This window comes from Aethalodelphis obliquidens, unplaced genomic scaffold, assembly GCF_003676395.1.
Source record: "Aethalodelphis obliquidens isolate GAN/ISIS:26980383/991018 unplaced genomic scaffold, ASM367639v1 scaffold125, whole genome shotgun sequence".
NCBI lineage: Eukaryota > Metazoa > Chordata > Mammalia > Artiodactyla > Delphinidae > Aethalodelphis > Aethalodelphis obliquidens.
In genome coordinates, this window is record NW_020838069.1 from 548149 (window position 1) to 559479 (window position 11331).

The following is an 11331-nucleotide window of genomic DNA, read 5'->3' on the forward strand; positions in this document are numbered from 1 at the left end:
CTCATTTCCATCTTCTCTCTGCCTCTCTAAATCCTAGTGATTCATCAAGCCTAGTTCAGTTACCACCTCCTTCAGAAAGCCTTCCTGATAATATGCTTTCTGCTCAAAACTGGAACTCGCAGAGTGCACACATTGCAGTTGAGTTCTGACACTTGTTGTGGGGTCAGAATTGCCTCCCATGGCTCATATCACTCTGCCTCTCCCCAGGTCCCCACAACCCATCCCCCTCACCACTGCGCAGTGTGTATGCAGTTTGTGCGGAAGGAAAACCTACTGTCTCTGGCCTGTCAGCACCAGTTTTGCCGCAGCTGCTGGGAGCAACACTGCTCAGTACTTGTCAAGGATGGCGTGGGTGTGGGTGAGTCTGCCATAGGATTTATAAAAGGCTGGCATGAAGTATTTAGCTTTAGCTCTGCCCTTTCAGGTTCTCAGGTCAACTGAGTGTTTTCTTGTGAGCCTAATTGAAGTTTTTATTGTCAGAACCATTGGTTTCCAAACACATCTGTCTGAACAATGGCAACGTTTAGACCTGAGCAAAATGAGAGAGTTAAGGCTAATGTTTGGGCATATATGTAAACGTTGGTGTGAATGCAAGGCTACCTTCTCTTGCCTTTTGGGAGAACTGTCCTTTAAGCTGCCTACCGTATCTATCTTGATTCTCAGAGTGGCAGCCATAACTCAGAAACACCTAGAGAGTTAGCTGTTATTTAGGAAATATAAGCACAAATCAAACTTGATGATCAGTTAAAGGAATATTTAACTATGACTTGATATTTGAAACTAAATCAGCATTACTTTAATTGTGTCTGCAAAATCTCATTGTATTGACGGTAATCACATGCATGTAATATTCAACATCACAGAACTAAATTGTTAGTTAATAACCCTATAGGATTTTTTTTTTTTTTTTTTTTTTTTTTTTTTGCGGTACGTGGGCCTCTCACTGTTGTGGCCTCTCCCGTTGCGGAGCACAGGCTCCGGATGCACAGGCTCAGCGGCCATGGCTCACGGGCCCAGCCACTCTGCGGCATGTGGGATCTTCCTGGACCGGGGCACGAACCCGTGTCCCCTGCATTGGCAGGCAGACTCTCAACCACTGTGCCACCAGGGAAGCCCACCCTATAGGATTTTTTAAACAGTTTTGTTTTTTATTGGTGCTGTTTGTGATATATATGATTTAATTTGTTTTGTTTTTGTTGGGGTTTTTTTGGTGGCTCTGTGCGGCTTACAGGATCTTAGTTCCCCGACCAGGGATTGAACCCAGGGCTCTGGCAATGAGAATGCCGAGTCCTGACCACTGGACCATCAGGGAATTCCCTATCCTATTTAATTTGGAATAATATTTTAGTTGCATCACTGTGCAAATATATTAATTTCTCTCTTCTTTGAATAAATTCTGATGCTTTAGGGGTTCCTTACATAGAATCTGAATTTGTTGGTTGAACTCAGCAAATATATTATCGCTGTGTCTTCTGCGATACAGTTGTCCATCAGGTTATCTTTGTTCAACAGGTGTCTCTTGCATGGCTCAGGACTGCCCGCTTCGAACACCAGAGGACTTTGTGTTTCCATTGCTGCCCAATGAAGAATTGAGAGACAAATACAGACGCTACCTCTTCAGGGACTATGTGGAGGTATGCCCAGCCCCTGTTGTGCCCTCTGTCTTCCCAGGCCTGCTTTTCATCAGATGCTCACCAGTTACTTTATAGACTAGACTGCCAGTAGATGCTTTCGTTTGAAGAAAGAGCTCCACGGCTTTAAAACAGTTTGAAAACTACTAGAGTGCTAGTGAATCCCAGGTCTTTTGCTTCCTTGTTATGTATCCCTTGACCCATTATTTTACCTCTCTGAGCCTTGGTTTTCTCTTGTAGAATGGTCAGGCATCCCCACCTTATACAGAGTTGCTTAAACAAGCTGTTGTATGTCGGGATAAACACAAGTCAGGCATATCTCAGGAGTTGCTGTTCTGTTCAGTTCACTGTGTGGTTCAGCACAAAGAAGAGGTGTTGCTTTTTGGGCAATTGGAAAACTTGTTCAGGTTTTCAGCATGGTCAGTTTTGGAGTCCTTCCCCTCTATTGCGCTACCTGTTCAGGCTTGTTTGTTCTATGCAGCATAATTTTCATCTTTGTCTTTCATGCCCAAGCTTATTGGATTGATTGACGGTCTGGGTTGTCTCATGCACATGCCACAGGAAAAGCAATGCCTTGTTCCTTGTGCTGTTTTCTGCCTTTGGTAGATGCCTGAGGGTCATTGAGCCCCTCAGAGTCTTATGCGCAGCTGAGTGGTCTGTGTTCCTTTCCAGCCCTGGTCCGTATGCCCTTTCATTTCAGAGACACACTTCTGTATTCCATTTTGTCATGTAATCTTAGAGCATTCTAGTGAGTTGCTACCTAGTTTAAGCTAAGCATTCAAAGGTCATTTTCAGGGATCTTCCTGGTGGTCCAGTGGTCAAGAATCTGCCTTCCAGTGCAGGGGATTCGGGTTTGATCCCTGGTTGGGGAACTAAGATCCCACATGCCGCGGGGCAACTAAGCCTGTGTGCTCTGGAGCCTGTGCGCCACAACTAGAGAGAAGCCCACATGCTGCAACGAAGAGCCCACACACCTCAACGAAAGATCCCGCATGCCACAGCGAAGATCCCATGTGCCGCAACTAAGACCTGACGCAGCCAAATAAATAAATATTAAAAACAAGCAAACAAACAAAGGTCATTTGCACTACCTGCCTAATGTCTGGTCTTCACAACATCCATCTTGAATTCCTGTAGCCCCTTGATATAAGTCATCAGCTGGAAGAACAGAAGGTGTTTGAGTACTCAGGGAGGTCTAATTTGGAGGCACCAACTAGGGGATGTCCTCATTATTCCTCCCCTTGGTGTGTTCACAGAGTCACTACCAGCTCCAGCTGTGCCCTGGTGCAGACTGCCCCATGGTTATCCGGGTACAGGAGCCCAGAGCTCGCCGAGTACAGTGCAATCGGTGCAACGAGGTCTTCTGGTGAGTGTGGGTGCTGAGCAGCCCTGGGCTTGTGCCTTCCCCTGCTCTAAAGCATCACTGCCGTTGCTCTTATGAGGGTGGGGCTGGGAGAGGCAGGGTCGTTGAGCCAGAAGAGCAGCTCTGTTCCACGTGGGCAGGGTTTGTACCTAGCATCTCATGTTCCATGAGATGTTTGATAATAGTCAGTCTGGAGACAAGAACGGGGCACAGATTCTTGGGGAATGTGCTGTGGTTATGCTGCTGAGACTCATGGCCCAGAGACTGCATGTCTGTATGGGTGTGTATCTACCTGCACAGATAATTCACATACTACTGTATCTGAAAGCAACAACCATCAACGTTTTAATCTTTCTCTTGGCCTTTCTGCTAATTTTATAACACTATAATCCATAAATGTGTTTATATTTACCTGGGGTTTATTCAGTAGACATGATGGGAATAGCTAAAGTATACTGAAGGCTTACCAGAGGAAATGCTCTGTCCTGATCATTTTACCTTCATTGTCACAACAACTGTGTATGATTGTACTGTTGTTACTCTTATGTTATAGGTGAGGAAATTGAGGTGCAAGGTAATGGCAGAGCCATAATTTAGGTCCAGACCTGTCCCCAATTCATGCCTCCCTGGAAAATTCATGGTGGGGCTTCAGAGAAAGTACGTAGAAAATGTGGTATATGTGCATATGTGCCTGCCTCTCAAGATGTTGTTGAGGGAGTCTGTGATTCACCGAAGGTTAAGAACCACTAATGTGGTTGCTTTCCATCCTTTGTGTCCTGCATTATGAACTTCTTTTCCCTGGGACATGTGTTAGGCTACCTGCCTGAGAGCCTTTATCCATAACGTTGTGTTGGCTTGGACAAAAGGGAAATTAAAAACATGGGAGCCTGGCCTGATGAATGTTGGAGTGTTTTTCTTTTCTGATTTTAAGTTTCAAGCATTGTCAGATGTATCATGCCCCCTACAGATTGCACAAGTGCTGGCATTGTGCAGCCTGTGTGCACATCTGACTTGGAGATAAGCCAAGGCTCCCAGAACTGGATCTCATTCCTGCCTTGGGCCTGAGTTGAGATATCTTAGAATGCATCCCCATGCCCTTTGGGAAGCTGAATTCTGAATTTGATATCCTGTCAGGAAGGATTGACACCACATAAGATATTTGAAACAAACATTTCATTTGGGTTTATTGAGAGAAATTCACACAGTACTTCAGTATAATCCTGGGTGAGAAAAGGTCTCAGATGCCTTGATAGGTGACGTTACCTCTTTGAAAAGCTCTAATTCAGGATCTGTTGGCTTGGACAGAAGGAAAATGAAGAACACAGGATCTGACCTAACAATTATCTTTTCTGGTTTTAAGTTTCAAGTGTCGTCAGATGTATCACGCCCCCACAGACTGCGCCACAATTCGGAAATGGCTCACGAAGTGTGCAGACGACTCTGAAACAGCCAACTACATTAGTGCTCACACTAAAGACGTAAGGACTGTATCTTACCTGTCATGGATCTGCCCTCCTTAGTGCTACCCAGGGCCTTGCCCAGGAGATGTACCGTCTGAGAGCAGAACAGGGCTCTTGATGGAGGCTCTTGATCAGGGCCTCAGGGCTCTTGATGGAGGCTGCCCAGACCTGGCAGAGTTTGTAGCAATTTATCATGGTATGCACCGAGTGCATTTATTTTAATAAATTGCTGAAATGCTTGGAGAAGTTTGACCCTTAGGAAAACTAATTAGAAGAAGACTAGGTTTTATTGAATGTTTCCCAAGCTTTAACAGCTCTGGGAGGGAGGTAGTTGATAGCCACACATAATAAATAGCAGAACTCTAATGCAAGCCCAAGCCTGCCCAATTCTCATTCTGGAAACTTCCCATGGGAAAGCATGGCCTGTAGCCCCTTGAGTTCTGCACGACTCAGCACTCAAGGATGTACCCTGTGCCAGTCACACGCTGAGTTGATGCACCCACAAGCACAGCTGTGACCATGACATCATTAAGCATAGTCCTTTTCGTGGCGATGGAAGAGCACAGCATCAGACTGATCTCTGCATTGCTGCCTGGGGTTGCTGGCATCTCTCAAATGAGAGCGAGCTTTAGAGGTTATTTCCTTGACCTCTCCTGGAAGCAGAAGTTCAGGCAAGCTGATGAGGACTTAGTCCAGTGTGGCAGCTTTTACGCTGCTTTGGCGTTCCTCCCAAGCAGGCAAGCTCTCTACTGACTCAGCTTGTGCTTAATCTGAGCGGCCTCGTGGCAGGGACAGATGGTGCTTGGAGTGTTTCAGAGCCAAACATGCTGACCTCATTTCCTTGAATTGCTGTTCCAGCCTCAGCGACCCGCCACATTTAAGTGAGATGCTCCTCCCCAGAAGTGCTCGCACGATGAGCTACTGGGCACGGGTGCCGGGAGCTTTGTGTAATTTGTCTTAGAACCGGCCTGATGGTGCGTGAGCCTAATGGCACCCTTCTGTCTCCTCAGTGTCCCAAGTGCAACATCTGCATTGAGAAGAATGGAGGCTGCAATCACATGGTGAGCAGATGCCTGTACGTTTTGCTTATGTGACATGGAACCTTTGGTCAGCGTGCTCTTAACATGTTCTCTTCTGTTTCCCTCTGACAGCAATGCTCCAAGTGTAAACACGGTGAGTCCCAGGCTTGATGTACAAGGCCCAGTGGCACAGTCTCTGTTTCTTGTGCACGGGTCTCCACTGCTTATTTAGTGAGTGCTTTTGTGGTGAAGTGATAAAACAGAGGGCAGCCTCAGTCACTTATAGTCATGATAACCAGATTAAAGCATTTATTGATTTATTATTTTTCGGTCCCTTTTATAATCCCACTGCCGTCTCGCTGACGCATGTAGTCAGAAGTCAAGTTTGGGGTGACTATTAGACCCTTGTGAATCCTCAGTCATCCAAGAAGAAGGTTTTAGTGTGTTCTTTTTATTTTTGCCAAGGCAGGTAAGTAGCATGGGGCTTATCTGGGCTGCCTTACAGATACCTTTTAAGCAGGCTGTACATGGTTTTACTGGAGGCAGTAAAATAATAGTTTTCCATTGAGGTTTTTTTTTTATATATATATATAAATTTATTTACTTATTTATTTTTGGCTGCGTTGGGTCTTTGTTGCTGTGCGTGTGCTTTCTCTAGTTGTGGCAAGTGGGGGCTACTCTTTGTTGCGGTGCATGGGCTTCTCATTACAGTGGCTTCTCCTGTTGTGGAGCACGGCCTCTAGGCGTACAGGCCTCAGTAGTTGTGGCTCGCGGGCTCTAGAGCTCAGGCTCAGTAGTTGTGGTGCACGGACTTAGTGGCTCCGTGGCATGTGGGAACTTCCTGGACCAGGGCTCGAACCCGTGTCCCCCTGCGTTGGCAGGCGGATTCTTAACCACTGTGCCACCAGGGAAGTCTCCTCTGAGGTTTTATAAAGTTTTCAGAGGGGGTTTTGGCCTTTCAGGCCTCCGTCATCTATCAGTTGTAGGTTACATAGAACCTGTTGGTTTTGCTTTCCTTTCCTGCCAGATCAAGTAAAGAAATAAAATTCCTTTGGGTAGAAAATATGTCTAGATAGGTTTCTTACACAGCTGCTTAGATGCCAACCAGGAGGCCATGAGAGTTTCTCTTTGTAAGAGCCTGACTTATGCTATTCCTGTGTTCTCCCAGGAGCACACTGTAATCAGAGTAGACGAGGCAAGGTTTTAGACTGGAGTGGTGACCCTGAAGTGTAGAGTGAAGATAGGCCGAGGGTAGTGGCATATTTCCTCAGTGATATCGCACCCTAGCTTTTCTGCATGTTTGAATGAGAGGGACATACATGATCCACTTAGAACAGTGCACAAGACATACGTACAGTTTAAAGAGAAACGACAAAGTGAACACGCGAGTACCCACCACATTCTTAGTACTGAGGAAGTCCTCTGTGTGTCCCTCCTCAGTCATAGTCTCCCCATCCCTTACTGCCCAGAGTTAACTTCCATCCCTCACATTGCTGTATAGTTTTACTACCTGTACAGGCAACCCTAAGCAATGTAGTAGTATTTAAAACAGTAGTAAACACAACCTAGCTGACTGAGGAGAAAGCAATATTGCCACTGTTCAATGAAGCCTCCTAGGAGAAGAGAAGTGAACGACCTCTGGGTCTCTTGATTTGGCTTTAGCTTTAGCTTCTCCAGATTTTACAGAAGTCCCTTTTGGGAAGTCATTGAGCCAACTTATGGAGTGATTCCTGGGAAACAGGGTTTACCACTGTCGGGGTCTCTGGCAGAGACAGAACATAGAACTGTGGTTGGCCCCTCTCCATTAAGCCACAATAATTGTTCAGATGTATAGCATCCATAGGGGATCTTTATTTTTCCCTCTTTGCTTCCTCAGTATGGAAACAGAGTCATAATTCTGGGTATGCACTATTGGGTGGGTTTTATGAAAATGTGCTTTTTCTTTTTTTTGGCCTCACTGTGTGGCTTGTGGGATCTTAGATCCCCCACCTGGGATTGAACCTGGGCCACGGCAGTGAAAGCACCGAGTCCTAACCAGTGGACCGCCAGGGAATTCCCATAAAAATGTGCTGTTTAAGACAGAAGAAAAGGGGGAAAAGTCTTTCTTTCCAGTTTCATGTACAACACCTAGGACAGGTGTTGAGAGTGGGACATAGTCAGGAGGGCACATGTGTTTTCTGAATGACCAGGTGGGCTTCAGTTGGACAAGTTTCTGCTTGTCACAGAGGCATTGGCACAGCAGACCAGTGGCCTTGTACAGTCAGCATCTGCTTGTGTTGGATTAAACGGCACAAAGCATATGTGTTCATGAAACTGAGACTATCCGTAGGCTGTTGTTCACATCAGCAAGGACAGGCTTACAGGGACAGTGGAATGTGACAGGGATGAGTGGTATACATTCCCTCTGTAAAGAGGCACCCTTGGAGAGTTCTGGATAGGTGACCCCCCCACCCCCCACCCAGAGCAGGATCTGTCTGTTTTCCTGCTTTGCCTATGACTTTGGAGGAATGTGGGCTTGTCTCGTGTGTGTAAATACTTCTTTCTCTATTCTGTGTAGACTTCTGCTGGATGTGTCTAGGAGATTGGAAGACCCACGGCAGCGAGTACTATGAGTGCAGTCGGTACAAGGAGAACCCTGACATTGTCAATCAGAGCCAGCAAGCCCAGGCCAGGGAGGCCCTCAAGAAGTACTTGTTCTACTTTGAGAGGGTAGGCATCCAGAAGCCTGGAGGGTGGGCTTCTTCCATTTGTCCTGCTGGGTGAAATTCCCAGTGACTGGTAGCCACAGCCAGCATGCTCACACAGAAGTCAGGAAGTGGAACTCCTGCAGTGGCCTGTGTGGTGCCTCCATAGATATGGCTTTCAGGCTCCACAGGGCGGCCACAGCTAACAAGGAAGGACCTGCTGACCTTGTTTGAATGATGAGTTGAAGGATAATGAAGGATCATCAGACAGTCTTTTCCATCCAGTGCCATGTTTGTTGTTTGTTTTTAATTGAGGTATAACTGACTGACAGTATTATATAATTTTCAGGTGTACAACATAGTGATTCATAATTTTTAAGGGTTATACTCCATTTATAGTTATTATAAAATGTTGGTTATATTCCCTGTGCTGTACAGTATATCCTTGTAGCTTATTTTACACATAGTAGTTTGTATCTCTTAATCCCCTACCCCTATCTTGCCCCTCCCCCTAATCCAGTGCCATCTTAATAGTCAGATTCAGAGGGCAGTTCATCCCAGGAAGACCCTTCAGAAGCCCACAGAGCATGGGACATTTGGTTTCTAAGCACAAGAGACCTGTAGTTACCTAGCTTTGCTTCATCCTCAGGGCTCGAGTCCTATTGCCGCAGGGGGGTAGAGTGATCTGGCAGGCAGGCAGCTGCTCTGGACAGGGTTGGTAGTGTGGACTGAGGAAGCCCCCCTCTTGCAATCCCAAGGACACACAGTCCCCATCAGCTAGATGAGGCTGTGGCCATTCTGAACTCCTTTTGGATCTCCACCTTCCTGGGACTCCTGCAGCTTTCTCCCTCCTCTGAACCCTGTAGTGGGAGAACCACAACAAGAGCTTGCAGCTGGAGGCACAGACATACCAGCGGATTCACGAGAAGATTCAGGAGAGGGTCATGAATAATCTGGGGACGTGGATCGACTGGCAGTACCTACAGAATGCTGCCAAGCTTTTGGCCAAGGTTTGTACCCCCTCACTCTTCCAGCCCTGTCAGGCCCAGACCTCTGAGGGTGGGAGGCCCTGTAGGGGGCAGGGGGCTCAGCACCCTGTGCAGTCCTGCATGCTCCTGCTTATGGGTCCACATTTTGCTGGGCTGTGCCCACTGAGGACCCAGCCCTCTGTGGATGTCCAGGGGATTTTAAGAAGAGTATTCCAGTGCCTTGGCCTGCAGGGAAAGAACTGCAGGGAAAACTAGAGCCCTTTTCTTCTTTTGTCCCATCCATGCATCACTCAAAGGAAAATAAGAGATTGTCTTTGGACAAGTATTGAGATAGATGTGTGGACTCTGATGTCCGACTCAAGAGGGAAGAGCCGTTGAGGCAGCTGCTGGTAATAAATCACAGTGTGGAAAAGGAACTGTGGGTGTTCTGTGACCATTTTTGTTTCAGTTTTTGCCATGTTGTCCCCCAATTCATCTTTTATTTGCCTTGGCCTCATTTCTTTCAGGCCCATACCCGTTGAGCCAGGCTAATTTGCATGGTGGGGTAGAATTGTAAAAGCCACCTGAGATCCATGTAGTTAGGGTCATAGATACAGGTCCCTTCTCTTCTCTGTTGCAGTGTCGATACACCCTGCAGTACACGTACCCATATGCATACTACATGGAGTCTGGACCCAGGAAGAAGCTGGTAAGGCAAAGCGATTCTTCTTCTCTGCTCTCTTAGCTTCAGAGCTGCCCTTCTCTACCTGTACTTTGCAGGAGAGCAAGGACCAGATGCCTGGTTATTGGGAGGGCAAAATCAAAACTGGCAATTGTAAAATTTTATTTCTCCCCTAGGCATTTCCAAAGTAGATCTCAGGTGCTGGTATTTTGTGTAATAGGAAGGCAGATATACTGAAGCCAGTGAACAACTATATTTTTGGGGTGACTGGCTGAAAATGTCTGTTGCCACTTGGGAGCCAGTGCCCATGCTTTGGGAGGATATGCAGCTTGCATGTTCCTAAATATAGTGGACTTTGTTTGCATCTTGGTTTAATTTTCATCTTAGATGTTGGGTTGTTTCCCCCCAATTATAAAGTAATTCACACTTATTGTTTAAATGTTGAAAAACTTAGAAAAACATTTACATCATTTATCATCCCACCAGAAAGAAATGACTGCTGTTAGTGTTTTCCAGCCTTTTAAAATTAATATTATTTCTATAATCAAGGTTATATATATAACATTTTTTTGTTACAACTAATTGTTTTTGCAGCTGTTGTTATTTACCCGGCTGGAAAATGCCATTTTGTAATAGTTGCATAAATGTTCCAGTATATGGTTGTACCAACATTTGGGGCATTTATTGTTTCTGTTTTTCACTATCATAAATAAGACATTGGGAAATCTCTTTGTGCAACTGATTTGTGCAGTGGGTATATAATTACTAAGTCAAATGGTTTGAAAATTTTTAAGACTCTTGATTTTCAGAAGGGCTGAAAAAATGCAGTGTTCAGTGAATACAGTGTCTGTGAATATCCACTTTGACTTGTTCTTGTAGCATCCATTTCGCTGTATGTTGGGAGCATTCTCTTCAGTGGCTTAAGTTCTTCCCTTTTCTTTGGGGGTGGAGGGTGAGTGTGGCCTTGCCACATGGCTTTACTCCATAGGTAGCCTTTTTTTTTTTTTTTTTTTTTTTTTTTTTGCGGTCCGCGGGCCTCTCACTGTCGTGGTCTCTCCCACTGTGGAGCACAGGCTCCGGACACGCAGGCTCAGCGGCCACGGCTCACGGGCCCAGCCGCTCCGCAGCATGTGGAATCTTCCCAGACCGGGTCACGAACCTGTGTCCTCTGCATCGGCAGGCGGACTCTCAACCACTGTGCCACCAGGGAAGCCCCATAGGTAGCCTTTTGATTGGATTCTGGCTCTGGGTACAGGAAGTAGCACTGCTCTCTGAGGACAGTATCAGAGACACGGTTGTCTATAGCTCATGCGAGCCTGAGGTGCTGCATCTGCCCCTCCCATCTGCAGGCCCTGCCCCGGCTACAGCCCCTTCTCCTTTTGACCCTCCTGCTCTACCCATACAGTTTGAATACCAGCAGGCTCAGCTGGAGGCTGAGATCGAAAACCTGTCATGGAAGGTGGAGCGTGCAGACAGCTATGACAGAGGGGTAAGTGCTGTCCTCTTGGATCCTCTGGCAGGCAA

General features: G+C 46.4%; 1 protein-coding gene across 4 annotated transcripts in view; it reads left to right on the top strand.

Annotated features, from left to right (window-relative positions):
* The window catches only part of ARIH2 (ariadne RBR E3 ubiquitin protein ligase 2), a 47762-nt gene that overhangs the window by 33846 nt on the left and 2585 nt on the right, over positions 1 to 11331 (top strand). For 3 of the 4 annotated variants that reach the window (XM_027098717.1, XM_027098720.1, XM_027098718.1), the window contains 10 exons: positions 208 to 358; positions 1513 to 1634; positions 2888 to 2997; positions 4355 to 4472; positions 5465 to 5515; positions 5606 to 5627; positions 8031 to 8182; positions 9024 to 9167; positions 9766 to 9834; positions 11213 to 11296. In XM_027098717.1, the coding sequence (XP_026954518.1) occupies positions 208 to 358; positions 1513 to 1634; positions 2888 to 2997; positions 4355 to 4472; positions 5465 to 5515; positions 5606 to 5627; positions 8031 to 8182; positions 9024 to 9167; positions 9766 to 9834; positions 11213 to 11296 (1023 nt within the window). Of the gene's footprint in view, positions 1 to 207; positions 359 to 1512; positions 1635 to 2887; positions 2998 to 4354; positions 4473 to 5464; positions 5516 to 5605; positions 5628 to 8030; positions 8183 to 9023; positions 9168 to 9765; positions 9835 to 11156; positions 11297 to 11331 lie in introns of all 4 variants that reach the window. The other variant, XM_027098719.1, reaches the window with a different exon arrangement.